The sequence below is a fragment of the Onychostruthus taczanowskii genome, unplaced genomic scaffold (genome assembly GCF_017590055.1).
Source record: "Onychostruthus taczanowskii isolate IOZ18803 unplaced genomic scaffold, ASM1759005v1 scaffold57, whole genome shotgun sequence".
NCBI classification, from domain to species: domain Eukaryota; kingdom Metazoa; phylum Chordata; class Aves; order Passeriformes; family Passeridae; genus Onychostruthus; species Onychostruthus taczanowskii.
In genome coordinates, this window is record NW_024503346.1 from 4,811,726 (window position 1) to 4,831,609 (window position 19,884).

Below are 19,884 nucleotides of genomic sequence, written 5' to 3' on the forward strand. Positions count from 1 at the left end.
AACCCGGGCTTTGGCCATGGGCCCGGCGTGCCTTTCGTGGAAGGATTTATTTTTTTGTAACCATTCCCTGCCCTATAAATAAAATAAAGGTGATGTTGGAGACGCGCTGGCGCTGGGCTGTGCTTGGCTGAGGGATAGGATGGGGGCGAGGGGGTCATGAGGGCCGGGGGGGTGAGGGGGGAGCGTCGCCATGTTCCGTGACACAGCAGGGGCGCCTCGCCCCGCCCCCTTTGATTGGCAGCCGCGCCAGCCAATTGTGCGGAGCCGCGGCGGCGCGCGCCCCGCGCGGGGCGGGGTTCCGGCGCGCGGGGCAGGAAGAGCTGAGGCGGCGGCGGAGGAGGAGGCTGAAGGCTGAAGGTACCGCTCGGGTCCCGCCGCGGCTCCCCCGGGACCGCGCGCCCAGTGGCGGCCGGGCTGGGGCTTTCCTGCCGCGGGAAGCCGCGGGGAAGGCGGCCTCGAGGGGCCCGGCAGAAGATCGCGGCCTCTGCCGCAGCGCGACCCCGGAGCAGCCGCACAGCCCCGCGGGGCCGCCGGGCCCGGCATCGCCGCCAGGCCCGCGGGCCGGTCCGTGCGGGAGGAGGGGCGGGGGTCAGCGTGAGGGGCCGCCGAGCGCGGGGCGGCCTGTGGGGCTCTGTGGGTGCTGGAGCCGCAGTGTGGACATACAGCAGGGCTTCCTGCTTTGAACCATGGTTCCAACTGGAGAAGGAAACGCCGGGGGACGGTGGTTTCATTTTCAAGCGCCTCAGCACACAGGCTGTCCGTTATTAGTAGAAGGCTGTAGAGCCTCCTGTCTTCATCCAGGGTTCTGCTTTAGCTCAGTTGAATCACCCTGGAGTTCTGCAGGCAGCAGAACAGATTGCTTTTGTGAAACCACCTACTAAAGGTTGAAATTTGATACTGGGAAGAGAGGATATGGGGAGGTTTCTCACCTGCTGCTCTCTCTCTTTGCAGGATGTCTTCAGGCGCGTTATTTCCAAGCCTGGTGCCAGGCTCTCGTGGCTCCTCGAGCAAATACCTGGTGGAATTTCGAGCAGGGAAGATGTCCCTGAAAGGCAGCACTGTAACTCCAGACAAGAGAAAAGGCCTCGTTTACATCCAGCAAACTGATGATTCCCTCATTCACTTCTGCTGGAAGGACAGGACTTCAGGCAACGTGGAGGATGTGAGTACGAGCTGGTGTTTCAGTGCTGAGGTGTTATGTCATGCTCTGATCTGCTGGCACTGCAGAAAGAGCTCCCCCAGGACAAATTAGGGTGAGAATGTCACTGACAGACCTGCACTTCCACATGCTCTCTGCTCTGAGGAGCAGATGGAAGAAAGTTTGTGGAGGAGGGCAGAGGGATTTGGGAGGTGAAAAGGAATATTGATGTATTTTCTCAAACATTTGTTTCTCCTGACACACTTTCCAGGATTTGATTATTTTTCCTGATGACTGTGAGTTCAAGAGAGTCCCACAGTGCACCACAGGCCGTGTGTATGTATTGAAGTTCAAGGCAGGATCAAAACGACTCTTCTTCTGGATGCAGGTTTGTGAAGTCAAAGGCAAAGGTCTTGGATGTAAATCCCCCCAGTGTGACTCACACCAAGAGCAATTCTCTTGCAGGAGCCCAAGACAGACAAGGATGAGGAGCACTGCCGTAAGGTGAACGAGTATCTGAACAATCCCCCCATGCCAGGGGCATTGGGTGGGAATGCCAGCGGAGGCCACGAGCTCTCAGCACTGGGAGGTACAGTCCATTCTCTGCTCCTTCATCTCAGAGGGTTTTTTTTTTTTTTTTTTTTTTTTTTTTAATTTATGTCTAGACTAAGCCCCTAGAGTTCCTAGGAAGAAATCCCTGTTGGCTGTGGAGGGTGAGTTGGGGACAATGTTATTAACAGAATGTGCTCTTAGCAGAATAAACTGTGCTGTTAAATAGGTGTAGGCTGAAAGTTAAGACTGCCAGGAGAAATCTCTTTGTTTCCAGTAGATTCTCTGGAGTCTTACCTCTTTATGAAACCAAGTTACATTTATCTTTTATGAAGATCATGAATCAGTAAACACTTGAAACTGTTTTTCCATACAGAATGTGATGCCAATTAATCTCCTGCTGTTTGAGCCGGAGTGCTGTGAAAAAAACCATGTGAATATGTTGTGTTTCAGAATGTTTTTGTTTTTAGGTGAGGGTGGCTTGCAAAGCCTTCTTGGAAACATGAGCCATAACCAGCTCATGCAGCTGATCGGACCAACGGGCTTAGGAGGACTTGGTAAAATGCTTTAATATCTTTATGCCAAAATGGTATTTTCTCCTGCCAGGTTAAATCTTACCTGACAATGTTCTCAAGCAGTGCTATTGATCTCAATAGCGCTTCTTTCATGTGAGAAGGCAAGGCCCTGCCTCTGAGATGAGCTCAGGGACAGAAAAAGGGTACCAGATTCTACACAGCACTCAGCTCAGGGCTTGATCTGCAAGGAACTGTGGTTCTGCTCCTTGCTGTACTGAATCTTCTGCTTTTTTTTTCCCTTGTTTTTTTCTACTCCACTTTTTCTTCCTAAATATTCACTGGAGCAGGGGCTGAAAACCAATTGATTTGCTCCTGGTAAACGTGCTGGTTACCAAGCTGTGGAATTGCTTGTGTTGTCTCTGATTCAGTGAATATTTGTGTGCAAAGCAGAAAGAGTTCAAGAGGAAGGTCAGAGTCCCACCCCACAGAACTCCCCAGTCAGGGGACAAGGCTCAGGGCAGGGCTTTCTCTCCTGGGGAGAGCTGGAATCACTGGTTTCTGGAGGGGCTTTGGGCTGTTCTCAATGTTGCCCGTGCTCCAGGAGCGTTTTCTCACGGGTCAGACCCTCGAGTGTAAATAGGCAAAGGAGCACAGCTGTGACAGAGGTTCTGTGCTTAAGCTCATAAGTCCATTTTTGTGGATCTGGCTGGTGTCTTTTTAGCCTCAGATGCATATTGGTGGGATGTTCAGATGCAATTCTCATGGTAGTGTTGGAAAAATCTGGCCTTTTAGGATGTGTTTGGAAAAGATCTTCCTCTTGAAGCTTCACATAATCCTGAGAGTTGTCCTTCTTTTTTCAACACTTTTCCTCAGCAGTTCTTCTTTCCTTGCCTTTACATTCAGCCACAACCAGATTGACATGTAGCAGAAAGAGAACCATCTGCTTGCTGCTGCAAACAGTGGTTGTGGTGAATCCCTGGGGAACATTTCCCCTGGGAATGTCATCTTCATCACAGCTGGTTTGCATCTCTTGGGGCTCTGCAGAGCTCCAAAGGAGCTCTCTTGCTCCTGGGTCACTTTTACCATGAAATGGAGCAGAGCAGTGTGTGGTGAGCTTTACTTGCTGTGCCTGCTGCTGGGGAAACTCGGGGATAAGTGACAGGAAGTGCTGGTTCCATGGGATTGTTCCTGAACAAGGAGGGGCTGGCAGGGGCTCACTGACCTGCAGGGTCTGTAGCTGCAGTTGGCCATGGGTTTGCTCACTGAGTGCTGTTGTTCTGTCCTCTGATCCCAGGTGCTCCCAAAGGTGGGTGAGAAATGCAGGTGCTTTGTGTGGTGCAAGGAACTGATGGGAAATGGAGTGTTTGGCTGATGTGGCTCAAAGGAGTTGTAGGGGAGCAGTCGAGTCCCTGACAACTCCAGGGGGCCAGCAGCCAGGCCTTTTCCCAGCTGAGGTTCTTGACCCTGCCACAAATCCTTGGTAGTTGGGAAGTGTGATGGAGGAGGCTGATTCTGGTTTCTTTGGCATAAGGGTGTTGGTTTCCTGCTGGCTGCTCCCCTGAGAGCACTTGGGGTGTGGAGCTGCCCTTCCTTTGCCTGTGAAGTATTTAAGAGCTTGGCTAGTTCTCTTGCCACATCTCTGTGTTAGGTTTGAAGCTGCAGACCCCTGGTCTGTGAGGAGAGAGTGGTGGCGACTCAAAGACGCCTCTGGGATCTTCTGCTGAGGGCCTTGGTTTTAAAGTTCATAGAAAAGTTGGATTTTTGGTGTAGCGGATGAGAGGAGAGGGCTGTGTTACAATGATGTGTGTACAGCACAAACCAGAGTAACTTCATCCTTGTGCACACCTAGAAACTGAGTCATTTCTGAGATGTTCAGCTCTCTAATGGGGATGCAAGATCAGAAAAGAAGATTCTGTTAATTTGGAGAAGGGGATAGGAGGGTGGGTCGGGCTCTTTCACCCCCTCCTCTATTTTAGCAAATATTTCAGGTACAAGAGCAGCCTCTCCAGATAAGAGAGGTGCAGAAAACCTGAAGAAATAAATGTCTGAACCTGTTCTTCTTTTACGTTCACGGAAGGTGGGCTGGGTGCACTGACGGGACCTGGGCTGGCCAGTCTGCTCGGGAGTGGGGGACCTCCAACCAGCAGTTCATCATCAAGGTAGGAGGCCTTGTCTGCCCTGGACTATTGCAGTGGGAACTTGCCACTGCTGTGGGAGGAATCATGGCTTATTGAATGGGGAATATGGTGGGAATCAAGGCTGCTTATTACCTCTAAAATGAGGTAGGAGTTTCTTATACTGTAAGGGTTTGAAAAGAAGTTTTTCAGAATACAAGAGGTTTTTGCAGGGAATTAATTACCCTAATTATCTTGCCCAGCTCTCGCAGCCAGTCGGCTGCAGTGACTCCATCTTCCACCACTTCTTCCACACGTGTAACGCCGGCCCCGTCCGTTCCTGCGGCTGCCTCGGTGACCAGCCCCAGCCCCGTTCCCAGCTCGGGTAATGGAACCAGCTCAGCCACAAGCCCAACCCAGCCCATTCAATTGAGTGACCTTCAGAACATTTTAGCTACTATGAATGTGCCATCTGGAGCAGGAGGACAGCAAGGTAACAGTGCTCTGACCAGGCAGCTGCTGGATCCTGGAGTCCTTTGGAGCTGTTTTACTGTCCTGTCCTGTTCCGCACTGGTTTGAAAGGTCTCTTAATTTTTTTGTTCCTGTTTTTTGGTGTTTGTTTTTTTTTAATTTCAATGCTGGTTTTGACTGCTTCAGGAGACTTAGTCTCACTCCAAAATTGAGAGGGAGAAAAGATGGTGGCAGTGTGATAATAATTTTAATACTCAGACCCTGACTAGATCATTCAATTTACATGACAAGAGCACGGGGTTTGGGGTGTAGTCTGATGGCCAACCCTTTGTTTTCTCCTAGTGGACCTGGCAGCTGTTCTGACTCCTGAGATCATGGCTCCCATCCTGGCCAACGCTGAAGTTCAGGAGCGATTGATGCCTTACCTTCCCTCAGGGGAATCCCTGCCGCAGACTGCGGAAGAGATCCAGAACACCCTGACGTCTCCTCAGTTCCAGCAGGTAGATGCTGGCTCTGGGGGGAACTGCACTTCTTCCCCCTTTCCCATCCTCCTGACTGACCTTGCCCTGCTTTTCCAGGTTCCTGGCACTGTTCAGAGTGGGAAGTTGCTCAGTAGAAGTGGAAAGCAGTGACATGGTTTAACAGAGCATTAGTTCCTCCTGCAGATGGGCAGGAGGAACTCAAGGGCAGATGGGAATAGTTTTTACTTTTTCTTTTGGAGCTGGGCTTTACCTTCTTCTTTACTATAAATGTGCTCTGGCAAATGACAGATTTGATTATAATGATTATAATTTGTGTGTATAACGATTATACACACAAATTCATTAATCCCTTTCCAAATGGCTCCTTAAAGGTAATTTCATGTGACTGAGCAGAGGAGATGCTCATGGTTACTACACTACATCCTTGAAACACCAGTCCTTAATTGCAGGACACTGTGTGTGATAAAAGTTGGCATCTTACAGACCAATCTGAACTAGTAATTTACATAGACTTATTAAAATATGTCCATTTGCAATATTTCAGGAGCTTAAATGACTGGTTTAGATTGGACTGTAGCTACTTCCATGCAAAAGGAAGTGAAGGACATGTAATTTGTGATTATTTTATTGCACATCTGTTCCCAAGCCCTGCCCTGACAGGACTGCTGTCCTCCTGGGGTTACTGCTGCAGGAATCTGATGGAAACTTTTATTTTGATGCTGTTGATTCCAATCCACAGGCTTTGAGCATGTTCAGTGCTGCCTTAGCTTCAGGACAGCTGGGCCCACTCATGAGCCAGTTTGGGCTACCTGCAGAGGCAGTAGATGCAGCAAATAAAGGCGGTGAGTGCTGGTGGGAGCAGGAGAAGAGGGGGTTGTTGGGGTTTTGGCACTGCACATGGCCACTGAATATGGAGTGTAATGATCAGCTTCTCTCCAACTCTCCCTCTCTGAGAGCTGTCAGTCTGCAAGGTGACTCTTGCACTGGTTTACAAGGAAAAGGTGGGTGGGACAGGTGTTGCAGCAGAGCGAGGTGTTATGTGCTGTGAGAGAAGTTGGGGTTCTGCAGAGATGTGCTGGCCTTGTTTTTTTGCTAGAGATGCAGAAGACTCTGGAGGTGGCACAGTCACCTTGTTCAGGAATGCCTTTCTTGTGGCATTTAACGATTCACATGAAGTCAGTGTACACAGTCAGGGCCAGCTCTGGCAGTGAGGCAATCCCTTTTCCTTAATGAGCTTTTAGCATCTCTCTCATTACTGCAAGAATTCTGGTCTTAGGATGTGCATGCACAACTAAAGTGCATAAAATGCTGTGTCAGAGAGATCTGGATGTGTGTTACTTAGTTTAAAATTTTCCTCCCTGTTAATTCACTGAAGCAACTGTTTGCTTTCTAAGTAATGAAGCCTTAACCTTGCGTGGACAATGAGCTCCAGCCCAGGAAATGCAGTAACTCGTGTGTTTAACTTCTAGATGTAGAAGCCTTTGCCAAAGCCATGCAGAACAGTGTCAAGTCAGACCAAAAGGAAGGAGACTCTAAGGACAAGAAAGATGAAGAGGAAGATATGAGTTTAGATTAAGTTATTTGCTCTTCCTTACAGATATTCCTAGATACTAACTTAAGCAACTGCAGTAGGATTACTAACTTCATATTATGCTTATATAAATCTACAAATAAAGGAATTTTCTTTATCTGCCATACTGTTCCTTCCAATCTGTACAGTAGCCCTGCAGTGCTGATTATCCCTCTTCCAGCTCATCAGCCTGATGCTTACTCTCCCCAGGTAAAGTGAAAGAGAGTAACATAAAACTTTATTTGACTCCAAAGTATGTACCAGTGATTTACAAAGACCATCTTTAATACTACAACTTTAAAAACAGGTCATAATTACATTTAAGATGGACATGTTAAAAACCCATTTTACAATATTTACCCCTCATAAAAAAACCCACAATATAATGATATAAGTTACAAGTCCATTTCAGAAGCAAGATTTTGTCCCCAAGTGGCCACAGATATATATACACACACAAATATATATATGACGTGTAAGTGCACGAGTGAACTGGGTGTCTTGGGAGAAAAAAGCTGCTTCAAGTGGAGACTGCACTACACCAGGGCTGAGGGAGGCTGAGCAGGAGGGCCAGGTGTGCAGGTAACCTTGTGCAGGTAACCTTCCCATTTTTTCCCTTTCAAGCAATGGTTTCTTGCTTCACACAACAGGAAAGTGTCAGTGTACTACCAGTGCTGAATGCAAGTGCAGAGCCAGTGGTGGTTGTGCCTTTCTGCTTTTCCTCAGCAGTTCTCCCAGCCTATTCTGTTCTTTTTTTGATTCTTATAAATTATTCTGATAAAAAGATGCTAATTCTGTGAACAGAATTTTGTCCAAGGTCCCCCTTGCAGAGCTCTGTGCGTAGCAGTAGCAGATGAGCCGAGACTGCCCTTGGGGGGAGGTTAAATGTGCCCTTGCTTATAAAACCCCAAAACCAGCGGAATTAATCCAGTTTGTCCTAATTGCATTTATTATAAACCAGAAATTGCCTGCAGCCTTTATCAGCAGACAGTCTGTGACATTTATTAACAGCCTCAAGTGTTCGGTGAACTAAATCTATGTGCCTTGTACGTGTGGGGTGAAGGGAACAGGATTCAGGCCGAGCTGCAGGGCTGCTCTGTGCTCCACCACCTCGAGCCACGGGGCAGCACGAGCCCTGCTGCAGATCCACCCAGCAAGGACGCGCCTGTCGCCACATCCCGCTCCAACTTTTTGGTTCTATTTGTGAAACATCCCCAAAGTGCCCCTTCCTCCCCAGCCGTCCTCCCCTGCCCTCCTTCCCCTGGGATTTGTGGCCCCTCTGGTTTGGCCCAGACCTGTGCCTGCAGTCACTGGAGATAAGTGTGTCCGAGCACGGTCAGTGCTCTCAGTGGTGATGCCGGGGCCGCAGCAGCGTTCTGTCCCTCGGGCTGTCCGTGGTGTGGCACTTAGAGCACGGGGCAGCCCTTGAGGCTGACAGAGCCCCGGGCAGCCCCTGCTCCAGGCAGCTCCACGTGCCTCTGGTTAATCTGCAGGTTCCTGACACAGCCCACGTAGTGAGGGAGGGGAGGTAAGAGCAGCCCTGTGCTGGCCTTGTCTGTCTCTGCAGAAGAAACAAAAGCAGGCATTAGTCTGGCAAAGGCTTAAATACCTCTTCCTCACACCAGGAATATTATCTCCCTTGTCCAAGGTAGTCCTTGGGGTATTTCATCCTGGAGCACATCTTTCCCAACTCACCTGGCAGCCCTCCCAGGGAGAAGGTTGCCCTTGTGCTGGGTGCAGGAGGCTGGCTGGGTCCCACTGTGTGGTTGCCTTCTGTGTCCACATCCACCTGGATTACGTTTTTCCATTTGGTAACTTCAAAAGAAAACAACCGTCAGTGCTTCTTCCTTACCCATGGAGCAAGCCCACTCTGCTCTCCAGCCTAGACCACTGCTGGAGCAAGAGGTAAACTACTGAGGGTCAAAAAGGCCTGGCCTAGCTCTTGGGAAATGCCCAGTTGGGACAATCTCCCCAAAACCTCACCCAGTGCTGGCTGAACAAGATGAAGGTTTGAAATAGAGCTGTGATGAGATGGGGCTGCAGCTGTTCCCCCAAGCCCAAAAAGGACTTGATATAAAACAGCACTTGCTCAATGGCAGCTACATTAAAGGCTGAGTTTCCTGTGCAGGTATGAATTCTGCAATCCCTGCTCCCAACTATGGGCTTGGAGCTCTTTGGACACACTCGACACCAAAGCAAATTGGGCTTTCACTTCAAGCTGGACACAGTCCAGGATGGATCAAGTCCTGCGGCACATCCTTGGCCTTGCCAGCAGCTCCATGGAGTGGAAAAACAACCTGCTTCGCCCAGCTACTAGAGCTGACAGTGCTAAGATCAGGAAGGATTGTTAATTAGGAAATTGCCCACATGGCAGCTACAACCTCCCAAATTAAGTGAACACTGCAGGTGGATAGGGTTTAAATTCCTGAGCCTGGGCTTGTCCTGAGCTCCCTAGGAGATGTGGGCTGAGCAGGGCTGGAGCAGAGGCACAGAACCAGGGGAGCTGTCACCTCACCTGCAATGGTGTGCCACTGCCCATCACAGAGAGCTGGGCTTGTCACCGATGCTGAGAGCTCATCAGCCCCAGAGCCCGCTCTCACAGTGACCTGGGATGAGAGAAACCCATCAGAGCTGGAGAGCTGAGAGGGACAGGCAGCAGACACCCACTCCCTCTGAAAACCTGTGGGGAAGCCCCCCTCGCAGTACCTTGGTCTCCTCCATGTAGAGCAGGAGATGGTGGCTTCTCCTCGTGCCGATGTGGAAGATGAGGCCAGAGGCACTGCGGGGACGCACCTCCAGTGTCACCTCCAAGTCCTGCTCAGTCATCACTGCATCAGCTGGAAGAGCAATGCCACTGGTGAGGAGAGGACCAAGGGCATTCCCATGGAATGTGACCCTCCCAGTCCCTGGCCACAGTGCGGTACCTAAGGTGATGGAGCCGCCATCCGGGGCGAAGAAGACACCGCTCTCCAGCGCGCCCTCGTAGCACGGCGTCACCCCAAAAGTGCATGAGGGGGGACCCAGGGGCTGCCCATCCAGCTGTGGGTTCCTCAGGCAGCCATCAAAGCTGGAGGCCGATGCAGCCTGTGGAGAGAGGCCACTGAGCACACAGCTGGGAGGCACGAGGTGATGCCATGGGACTGGGAACAGGCTGAGAGAGGGTGATGCCATGGCACTGCCAAGCCCTTACCGGTATGTGAGCCTTGGCTTTTCCAGGTGGAAGCCCCCCCACGTACAAGGGGGTCTGGGCCACAAAGAGCGCCGTGGTGGCCACTGCAGCACCCTGGGCTCGCAGCCCATCGATGACCAGCTGAGCCCGGCTCTGGTCTCTGCTGAAGAAGACCTGCAAGGAGCAAAGGTCAGTGCCAAGGCTGGGAGCTTGCTGGGTTGGGAGGAGCCCCAGCAAAGGGAGCCCTCAGTTCAGAGGTTCAGCCAGCCCTGGCTGTGATTTTGCTGTCCCTCTGCTCCCCTGGAGCTGCAGTGTCCCACATGCACACACCCAGAGCAGGGCTGCACTGAGCCAGCCCCTGCAGGGGCACTGATGTGGCTCAGGGAGGTCCTGCTGAGCCCCGTGTCCCGCTCACCGTGTGCCACCGCCGGTCACGGTACTTGTCCTTGCTGCGGATGCGCAGCCGGCGCCTGCCGACGTCCACCAGGAAAACAAAGCGCCCGTTGGACACAAAGAGAGCCATGGAGGAGCCCCGCTCGCCCGCCACGTAGAAGAGCAGCCCATTGGAGGAGTTCAGCTTCACCTCCAGCGAGAAATGGGACCTGCAGGGACAGCGAGTGATGGGAGCACCCGGCTCGCCAGCAACTGCACGGCACATGTGCTTCCAGGCCATGATCCCAGGGCCAGGATTGCATGGGGTGGGCACGGGGCGAGGCTCACCTCCACCCGAAGGAGGCTGGGATCTCATCAAACTCCCAGCGGCTGCTCGGGGCCCCCCCGAAGCGGAAGGAGCCTCTGGCTGCGCGGGGCTGGGGGTGCAGCTGGCACAGCCCGTCCTGGTCGTGGCGGCGGCCCTTGGGCGCAGGCTTGCCCCGCACCTGCGCAATGTGCACCAGGGAATGGAGTGAGGGGAGCATCCCTGCCCTGCCAGCAGAGCTGAGCACCTGGGGAGGATGAGGAGGAGGATGTGGGGAGCTCTGGCAGCAGCTGGTACCTTGGGTTTCCGCCTGTCCTTCTTCGGAGTGACTCTGAGCTGCTGCGACTGCTCGCCCAAGGGACAGCTCATGGTGACATTGATGCTCTCCACATTCTGCTGCAGGTCCACCACCATCTGTGGCTCTGACATCCTACTCACGGGGAGAAAAGGTCCTTGTCACACCAGCTGGGAGGTGGGAAGGGGCTGAGCCCCGCTGTGTGCAAGGGGCACGGTGTCACTCACCGCCTGACGAAGACGTTCCCGATGCAGCCGGTGAGGTTGCTGAGGGCTCCTGGCTCTGCTGAGCCCCCGAGATGGAAGAGCCGCCGCCCGTCCTGGCGCCGCTGCCGCCGGCTGGGCCCGGGGCCCGTCCTGGTGTCCTGCAGCTCGTCATCCACGTACAGCCGGAGCCTGGGGTGGCAGCAGGGGCTCAGCAGGACCCTGAGGCTGTGGGCACCCCGGCCCCCAGCAGCACCCACAGCAGGACACGTACCCACGCGCATCGCTGTAGAAGGCCACGTAGTGGGCCCTGCCATCTGCATAGGCACTGTCAGTGGTGACTTCGCTTCCCAGCAGGTTCAAGGACAGCTGGCCCCTCTGGAGGGACACCTGGCACGTCCCCTCCTGCAGAAAGCATCACGCAGCAGCTCAGCAGCTGAACCCCACTTCCCTCCAGGAGCTCAGGGTGAAGATCTCACTGCAGATTCACATCCTGGCCCCATCACAATCCCCTCTTTCCCCAGGGGAAGCAGCACCCTCCCCAGCAGCCCCACTGCTGGGATATCTGGGGGCCTGCAGGTGCCCACCTGGGTGGAGTGGTGGTAGAGCAGCCCCTCAGGCTGGCTTGTCTGGAAGCTGAAGCCGCTGTAGAAGTCCCGCAGCCCCGGCACATCCGTCAGAGCCAGGGTCAGGTAGCCGTGGCCATGGACACTGATCGAGCGGGCAATCTGTGAGAGACAGCACAGAGGCAAGGTGGGAGCCATGCCTTGCTGGAGCACTGGGACATGAGTGAGGAGCTCTGCTTCACTGCTGGCTCTGGCTGTTGCTGTGGCCAACCATGTGGAGCAAGCACCTCACCACGACCCCTCTGCACTGAGGACTTGGGAGGTTTATGCTTGTTTCTATGTGAATGAAGGGACATGGGCCTGTCCTGGGGGTCCTGCTCTCCCTTTCCCTGCAGACCCTTCCCCCAGCACGCTGGCCAGGCTGCCAGGGCTTTGTGCTCACCAGCAGGTCCGAGGTGCAGCCGTAGCTGACGCCCACGGTGCTCATGCGCTTCAGGTCAACGTATTTGCCAAGAGCCTTCAAGCCCTTCATGCAGCCCCGGATGGGCCCACCCGTGGGGAAGAGAGATTTCAAACTGCAGGAGAAGCAGACAGAGTTAACAAGGACAGCCCCAGGCAGGACACAGTCCCGGGCAGGATCTGGCCCTGCAGTTCTTTCAGGCAAAGTGCCTGGGAATGAATTGTGATGGTCACAGGTATCTCCAGTGTCAAGGCTGCTCCAAAGCATGCAGCATGGCAAAGGAGGACTTGGTGACACCCACCAGCACCTCATCCCTCACCAGAGATGGAAAAGTTACAATCCTTAAAAGCTCAGGATGATGGACAGGGAGAGGAAAACTTCAGTTTCAGCAGGGTTCCAACAGCCCTGGATGTGGCTGAGAAAGGGCCAGGGCCACCACCAGGGACTCGAGGGGAACATGCTGACTGTCCCACCCCACTGCAGGCTGGACCCACCTGGGGGGCAGCACAGCTGGGGGCACACCCCCCAGGTAGTAGGAGACAGCGTTCTCCAGGGAGTTCTCCTGCTCCACCACAAAGATGGTGAGGCGCTCCACCCGCACCAGGATGCGCTTCTTGTTATTCATTTTGAGAAGGAAAATTTGGATCTGGAGACAGAACAGAGAAATGATCTGTCAGTCTGGGGCAGTTAGGTCCATCACAGAGGGCAAGACAAAGTGTCAAGTTAGTGGCTCAAGTCAAAAAACGTCTTGCAGCTCTGACCCCCTCATCTCACCCCACGCTGGATGAGGAGCCCTCCCTCCACGAGAGCCCTGTGACCTCTTACCGCTTTGTTTGTGGTGCTGCTGATGGTGAGCGATGAGGAGTTGCTCGGTTTTGCCATCTCCAGGCCAGAGCTGAAATCATAGTAAAGAGCCAGCTTCCCATCCCGGATGGCCAGACACAGGAATTGACCCTGGGGGAGGCAGGATGGACACTCAGCAGGTGCCTGGGATGCAGCTGTGGCACTGAGCCCACGTGCCTTTTAGCACTGGTGGGAGCAGGTCCCACTTCCAGTGCCCTGGTCACAGTTATTTGGGATTTATTTTCAAACAGCAGCCCCGTGCTGGGGCACAGGGATAACACTGCAAGCTGGAAATGCTCCTTGCAGCACTGCCTGCCCCTGTGAACCCTGGCCTAGCTTGGAGGGTCTCCCAAGTTCTGGAGAGCCCCTCCAGCACCAGCCAAGTGACTGCTGTGAGGTTTGGGTCCAGTCTGCTCATGGCTTTTAACAACAGTGCTGAAATCCTGCTCCAAGCAGCCCTGAGATCATCAAATCCCTCCTCTCCCAAGCGTTCTGAACTGGGAATGCCTGTGACTGTCCACTGAGGGATGAAGGCTCCCCAGGGGAGCAAGCACCTGCCTGGTTCTCCAGGAAGAAGATGATGCCGTTGTAGGAGACCACGCGGATCTCCTGCTCGAAGCGCTTGGTTGTGCCGAACTGGCTCTCGAACTTGATCTCCGCGTAGCCGGTGCCGTCGAAGTAGGAGCCATCAGTCAGCCAGGGGTCTCCCGTGGACTTGGACCTGAGACACACAGCGGGAGCCATCAATCCCAAGGCACGGAGCACGCAGAGCTGAGTGCCTTGGGGCAGGCTGCTCCCGGTGCCCACCTGGCGCAGGGCTTCTCGGCAGCGGTGTCCAGCTCGAAGGTGTGCTGGAAGTTGTACAGGCTCACCACCTCCTCGTTCAGCGTGTCCAGCTCCAGGCACCCGCGGTAGTTGGGATAGCGCAAAGCAGGAGGAGGCTGGGAATGAAAAACCCAACACTTAAACAGGGCTTCCCTCCTGTAAGAGCCTCCTAAAGCCCGCTCCCGCCGCCCGCCTCACCGTGAAGCTGGAGGGGTAGCCCCCCACGTAGAAGACCACGTTGCGTGGGTCCAGGTTGAGCAGCCCCTGCTCTCCCTTGGCCACGCTGTCTCCCTTGATCTCGTGCACCCTCTGCCTCTCCACGATCACCGACATGTGCCCGTACTGCAGGATCCTGCAGCAGGGAGGGATGGTCAGGAGCAGGGGACACCCACAAAGGAGCAAACCCTGCCCTCCCTGAGCAAAGGCCCGACCTGTTGATGCTGATGGTGACAAACTGCTCTCCAATATCCTCATCAACGCTCAGGGAGGTTGGTTCCTCATCTCCAAGTTTGTAGATCCAATGCACTCTGCGGTCCTTGAGCACAATGCCCAGGTAGTCTCCAGTGGCCTGAACTCAGGGAGAGACAGGGCCACATGTTGGCATTTGGGACAGGCAGGAGCTCTCCCTGATGCTCCCAGGGCTGCACTGGACAAACAGCCCCCTATTCCACTCCCCACCCAGGCTGATAGCTGCATCCAGGGGCTTTGTGTCCCACACAAAGATATTCAGGGACCAGGTGAGGGGCTGATGTACAGGCATGGACATCACTGATGCAACATGGGCTCCACCACCCTCTGGCCCCATCTCACCTCTTGGCTGCCCAGGTACAACACGAACCGTCCCTCCTCTGCCTCGTCCTGCTGGCTCCTGGGCTCGGGGTTTTGGATGTAGAATTTGAGGGATGTGTAGGCTGCTAAATCCTGCAGATTGCTGGGCATCCGGACCTGCACCCCTGAGCTGCCATTGAATTTCATGGGCACCTTCACCTGTAGGGAGACAAATCCAGCCCTGTGGCACTGAACCCACTGCCACCTGCCTGGCCACTGCCAGTTCTACCAAATCCCACGAGAAAGGGACGCTGCCTGGTGGCACCAAACACCCTCCCCTCTGCATGCCACCCTCGGGTAAGCCCTCCTCCACCCAGGCCCCCAGCCCAGCCTCACCCTGCCCTGAGCTCACCTTGCTGGCGGCGTTCCTCGCCTGTGTGATGAGCTGCCGGATCCTCACGATGTTCTCCGACACCGTGGCGTTTTTGTTCCTCCTGTTCTCCAGGCTGCTCAGCTTCTCCAGCAGCAGGGGAATGGTGCTCTCCAGGCTGGACACTGGAGTTGGAAGAGGAGCCAGGAGTTTTGGAGGTTAGCAAGGAAGGGAAATGCAAAGTTAATGCAGTCTGAGAAATGCAATGCGAGCAGTCACAGAGAGATTCCCTTTAACCCATCAGCCTCGAGGGGGTCTGAGAATGCTCCAGTGCAGGCAACCTCCTGCAGCAAAGCTACAGGTGATACAGACATTGCAGGAGAGGAAAATAGAAAGGGCCAGCACTTAAAGCATCAGTATTGGCTACCTCCCTCTGCTCTTGATCTGGAGCTGCAAAGCACAGCTTCCAAAAATACTCTGGGGGTATCTGTGCATGCAGTGGCCCATATCAGACTCACCATGGTGGCACACCAGGCTCAGCACTCACCAGATTTCCTGGCATCCTGGACTGCCTGGTTCAGGTCTTCATTTCGGAGGCCTCCATACTGGTTTTTCCACTCATCCAGGTTCTTCTTCATGGTGCTCAGGGCATCCTCCACTCTTGCAGCTGTTTCATTGGCCTCAGCAGCAGCTGCTTTGGCATTCTGGATTGTGTCCTTTGTGTCCTCTGCAAAGAAAGAAATATCTCTGAGGTGTCCAGGAGCAGGGAGGAAGCACCTTGGATCACAGACAGTGAACAAAGAAAGGAGCAGAGAGAACCAGTCCAGCTACCCCAGAACAAACCTTGCTCCCTGCCCAGCATGTCCTGCACAGACTGGAGCTGGGTCAGGAGCTGCTCCTTCCTGGCACGGAGGTCAGCCAGCTTGTCCTTTGCTGTCTGCAGAGTGCCCTTAATAGCTGCAATTAAAGAAATGCACAAGCTGTTTGCTGGAGCTCAGTCCAGCCCAAAGGACAGCAGATCCTGCGAGGAGCCTCTCTCACCCCCATTGAGTTTGCTCTGCTGTCTCCTTGCAGCCTCCTCCAGGCTGCTGCTGTTCCTCTTCAGCGTTCTGGAGGTGGCCCCGAGGTTTTCTGATATGACATTCTGTGAAAAAAACCACAGGACTCTGAAGAGGAATTCAAGTCTCTGGCTCAGACTGCACACAAAAATGCTCGTTCAGACAACTGCAGTGGGGTGTGACAGGGAGACCCAAACACTGAGTGCGGGCCCAGCTGTGGAGACTCTGCTCTCAGGCACAGAGCACAGTGCTCATGTGTCAGAGGGGAGGGAGTTTGCTTTTTGCCCATCTTACAGGGCTCCCCACAGCATGTACCTTCAGGGCCTCGCTGGCTGCCTTGTCAGCATCGTGGGCTGCTTGCTCTGCTTTCCTCACAGCTTCAATGATGCTGGCATAGGCATTGGAGGCATTGACTGCCCTCTGGATAAAGCCATCCTGGTTTGTGTCCTGGATAATGCTGTGTTGGAAGATGAAGCCATCAAGTCCATGGAAAACAGGCTCCTGCCCATGCCCTCACAGACAAACCCCTCTGTGCTCCTCAGCACAATGTGTGCTCCAGTATAAAACTTTGGAGGTGATACCCTACAGTATGAAAGGCAACCCCCAAGGAAGGGGAGAGAAGGAGCTTCTGACTCCATCTTATCAGAAGGCTAATTAATTACTTTATTACACTATATTATTCTATACTACATTACATCTAAACTGAATCTGCCAAGCACTCACTCTGCACACAATTGCACAGACTCTCTTGTGACTCTCAACCAACAGTCCCAACACACACACGCTTGGCCCTGACAGGCCAAGGAAACAAAACATCATCACTTTGGGCAAACAATCTCCACATTGCATTCTACTTTGGCACAACACGGGCACAGCAAATGAGGTAAGCATTGTGTTTTCTTTCTCTGATGTTCAGAGAATGTGAAACCTAGAAATATTCTTGGGAAGAATTGTGCCTTGCTTTTCTCTGTGAAGAGAAATGTAGCAGCAATAGCCTGCTGTTCCCCTGCCACGGTGGGGCTGCAGTTTCCCATCCGCAGCTCTGGCAGCAGACAGCCTGGCCAGTGAGGCTCAGGACAGGTGCCTCACCCAGACAGGTTCCTTGCGAGCTCATCCAGGAGCCGGGCGTGCTCCTCTGCCTGCTCCACGATGGGGATCTTGCTGCTGGCTGGGGAGAACTTCTTGACCCGCTCGGTCAGGGGCAGCTTGGCCCCATCCAGCAGTGCTGCCAGCTTCTCGTATGCCTGCAAGGACACCTGTCACTGCTGAGGGCTGCCACACCTCTCCCTCTGCCCGTGCCAGAGTGCCTCTGCCACTCACCTCCTTTGCACGCTCCATCATCTGCAGGAAGTCAGAGACCTGGGCAAGGGCATCCTTGGCCATCTGCAGGGTGTCCTGCACCAGTGCATGCTGCTTTTGGAGCTCCTGGCTCTTTTGCTGGACACAAAGACCCCGGGTTAGGGACCAGCAGGGCTGGGACAGCTCCCCTCACCCCATGGCCAGGACTGTGGTGAAGCTCTACCTGACTCTCCTCCAGGTTGTTTCGGTTCAGGCTGTTCAGCTCCTCTGTCTGCCTGGTTTTGTTCACGGCCTCGTTGAGGGCATCTCGCAGATCCATGAGCTGGGAGCTGTGCTGGGCCAGCCGCTCCTGGATGCTGCTCACCAGGTCCTGGTTGGACTGCCAGCGGGCGTGCAGCTCGCTCTTCACCCGATGCAGCACTGGGGAGGGGGGAGAACTCTGCTAATTCCTCTTCCTGTGCTAAACAGACTCCTTCTGTGCCTGGCTGCCCCAAAGCCTGGCTCTGGTCTTGGCAGATATCAAGGTCAGAAGTGACCATCTTCCACCCCTCCCTCCCTCCTTTTCAGCCTAGATGGCACAGGATCTTGCCCAGGACTGTCTACAAACCCTTAAGAGATGGGATCTCTTTCAAAGACATACAGCCATGCCTGAAAAGATCCAGATGATGAACCTGAGGCCTTGATTACTTCCACTGTACGAATTTACTTATTTCCAACAAGAGCCAGTTTATAATTCCAGCTTTCAGCTACTGAGTTATGCTTTGCCAAGGCTTGTTAATCAGAAGTGCTCTCTTCCTACAGTGCTAGTATCCCTGGTTGGGCTCATTCCTGCAAGGATGCCCTCAGGACAGCAGAGCTACTGTGGGAAGCTGGCTGTTTCTTCCAGCAAACAGGAAGAAACATGGTGTGACTTACTCACATCCATGTGTGACGTGAATATATCACATAATGGTGATTCCTGGTTCTAAGTGCTGTCATTTTTGTTCATCAAACAGAACTACCCACTTAGTTCTGCTCTGAAATTTGCCTTAAGGGAAAAGGAACCACAAATTATCCTGCTGGACTGTCACAGGGAACTCTGAAACTCCTATAAAAATGGCTGGGGGTGCCTGGTTCTTAACAGCACTCTTTAAACATGACCATGATGTGCAGTGTCTGTGTGGGCTCCAAGCCAGACCCAGCAGGACCTGGGCAGCCAAGCTGGACTCACACTTCTGAGCCTCCTCGTGCTCACGCCTTGCCAGCTCCTCCTGGGCTCCCAGGCTCCTCTCCTTCATCTCCCTCAGCATCCTTTCCACCTCGGCCAGCTTCTGCCGGAACTCCTCGCCGGACGTGGTGCTGGCATTCTCTGCCCCGAACCTGGCCATCTGCCGTACCAGCTCTGCAGAGAAACCCACAGCCCCGTCAGACTGAGCAAACCAGGTCCTTCACAACTCCCCGAGGTTCTTCTCACAAACCACTGACAGCTTTCAGACAATGAAGTGCTTGAGATCACCCAGAGGCACTGCCCCATGTTTCAGCCTCCTTGGCCATTACCAGTGACACATGTTCCATCCTGAGCATCTTTCTGCGGCTCTACCTCTTGTCCAAAATCCAACCACTCTCCTTTGCTCAATTTCTCCTGAAGCTGCAGGGCAGACTGCCCCTGTTTTATTAATTTTAGTAACATTTCTGGAAGTTTAATGTTTTTTCCCCAGACTTGTGTTTAGCCAAGCAGCTGAGACTCAAAATAAGGCTGGTCAGAGTAAAAGCTGGGATTCTGCGAGGATCTTCATTTGTATTTTCCCTTGTTCTTTCTCTAAGCACTGCAGTACTTGGCAGTGGTTGAAATGAAGACCATGGCGTATCACAGGCGTAACCCCAAAGTGAAGACCCTTCTTGACATACCTGCAATGCCCCTCTGGATGCTTTGGATGTGCAGCAGGAGCTGTTCCCCCCTCTGGTACATGTCCCTCGTGTGCTGCTCAACGCGAATCGCTTCTCTGTGAGTCATGGTCATCTACCACAAAAACGCTGGCTTAGTTCAAGTATGAGATGACATTTTATGTCATTTGTCAGTGGGACTTGCTCCCAAAACACACACAAGGCCTACTAGGAATGTGTTGCTTGTGAGGTCCTTGGAGGAGCCTGTCCCACAGTGTACTGAAGGATGATCTTATTTAGCACCTTCAGAGAAGCCCAAGCATTAAATACAGCTCCAGTGCAACAGGCTCTGGATGCTGGAACAATCCCAACACCACAGAGTTCAGCACTGTTCTGTGCTCTTAACACAGGGAAAGCCCCAGAGCCAGGCACACCTGGGTCCTGATCAAGAGACAGGGGGCTGCAGTCTGGCTGTCTGGTACACACAGGGCAGTTTGTCCTTGCAGCTGTCTGGGGAGATATGTCGTCAAGTAGAGATTTTTCCCTCTCCCTCAGATTAGGAACAGGTAGTTTATAAATCAAACCAAGTGAAATCAAATCTTGCTCAGTTTACCCATTCTCTGAAGATG

At 53.4% G+C, this 19,884-nt stretch overlaps 2 protein-coding genes across 4 annotated transcripts in view; one reads left to right on the forward strand and one right to left on the reverse strand.

Moving 5' to 3' along the window:
- The first annotated feature begins 295 nt into the window (after positions 1-295).
- On the forward strand, positions 296-6,962 carry ADRM1 (ADRM1 26S proteasome ubiquitin receptor). 3 transcript variants are annotated; one of them, XM_041417824.1, is made up of 10 exons: positions 296-357; positions 952-1,162; positions 1,410-1,526; positions 1,604-1,727; positions 2,158-2,244; positions 4,280-4,361; positions 4,580-4,809; positions 5,130-5,287; positions 6,009-6,111; positions 6,739-6,962. In XM_041417824.1, the coding sequence occupies exons 2-10, from the start codon at positions 953-955 to the stop codon at positions 6,843-6,845; spliced, it is 1,218 nt and encodes a 405-aa protein (XP_041273758.1). In that variant the 5' UTR covers positions 296-357; position 952; the 3' UTR covers positions 6,846-6,962. The 3 variants fall into 3 exon arrangements, with proteins under 3 accessions (XP_041273758.1, XP_041273760.1, XP_041273759.1); XM_041417825.1 differs by having other exon boundaries at positions 328-350; XM_041417826.1 differs by lacking the exon at positions 2,158-2,244.
- Positions 6,963-7,103: 141 nt separating this feature from the next.
- LAMA5 (laminin subunit alpha 5) overlaps positions 7,104-19,884 on the reverse strand; it is an 85,974-nt gene continuing 73,193 nt past the window's right edge. The window contains exons 51-80 of the mRNA XM_041417836.1: positions 19,280-19,391; positions 18,603-18,773; positions 17,616-17,812; positions 17,414-17,530; positions 17,183-17,337; positions 16,409-16,550; positions 16,077-16,179; positions 15,879-15,992; positions 15,583-15,762; positions 15,078-15,220; positions 14,708-14,884; positions 14,329-14,465; positions 14,096-14,249; positions 13,880-14,013; positions 13,631-13,793; positions 13,055-13,183; positions 12,724-12,875; positions 12,212-12,344; positions 11,791-11,931; positions 11,478-11,608; positions 11,228-11,395; positions 11,003-11,135; positions 10,729-10,886; positions 10,424-10,610; positions 10,030-10,182; positions 9,764-9,923; positions 9,546-9,676; positions 9,355-9,445; positions 8,535-8,654; positions 7,104-8,400 (exon numbers count right to left, since the gene is read on the reverse strand). Of these exons, the coding sequence (XP_041273770.1) occupies positions 8,246-8,400; positions 8,535-8,654; positions 9,355-9,445; positions 9,546-9,676; positions 9,764-9,923; positions 10,030-10,182; positions 10,424-10,610; positions 10,729-10,886; positions 11,003-11,135; positions 11,228-11,395; positions 11,478-11,608; positions 11,791-11,931; positions 12,212-12,344; positions 12,724-12,875; positions 13,055-13,183; positions 13,631-13,793; positions 13,880-14,013; positions 14,096-14,249; positions 14,329-14,465; positions 14,708-14,884; positions 15,078-15,220; positions 15,583-15,762; positions 15,879-15,992; positions 16,077-16,179; positions 16,409-16,550; positions 17,183-17,337; positions 17,414-17,530; positions 17,616-17,812; positions 18,603-18,773; positions 19,280-19,391 (4,341 nt within the window). The 3' untranslated portion in view covers positions 7,104-8,245. The remainder of the gene's footprint in view (positions 8,401-8,534; positions 8,655-9,354; positions 9,446-9,545; positions 9,677-9,763; positions 9,924-10,029; positions 10,183-10,423; positions 10,611-10,728; positions 10,887-11,002; positions 11,136-11,227; positions 11,396-11,477; positions 11,609-11,790; positions 11,932-12,211; positions 12,345-12,723; positions 12,876-13,054; positions 13,184-13,630; positions 13,794-13,879; positions 14,014-14,095; positions 14,250-14,328; positions 14,466-14,707; positions 14,885-15,077; positions 15,221-15,582; positions 15,763-15,878; positions 15,993-16,076; positions 16,180-16,408; positions 16,551-17,182; positions 17,338-17,413; positions 17,531-17,615; positions 17,813-18,602; positions 18,774-19,279; positions 19,392-19,884) is intronic.

What these genes read in the sequence shown, in the direction of transcription:
- ADRM1 (XM_041417824.1), top strand. Translation starts at nt 953, where the DNA reads ATGTCTTCAGGCGCGTTATTTCCAAGCCTGGTGCCAGGCTCTCGTGGC. An exon ending in GACTCTTCTTCTGGATGCAG is followed by an intron (nt 1,527 to 1,603) that starts GTTTGTGAAGTC and finishes ATTCTCTTGCAG; the next exon opens with GAGCCCAAGACAGACAAGGA. An exon ending in ACCAGCAGTTCATCATCAAG is followed by an intron (nt 4,362 to 4,579) that starts GTAGGAGGCCTT and finishes TATCTTGCCCAG; the next exon opens with CTCTCGCAGCCAGTCGGCTG.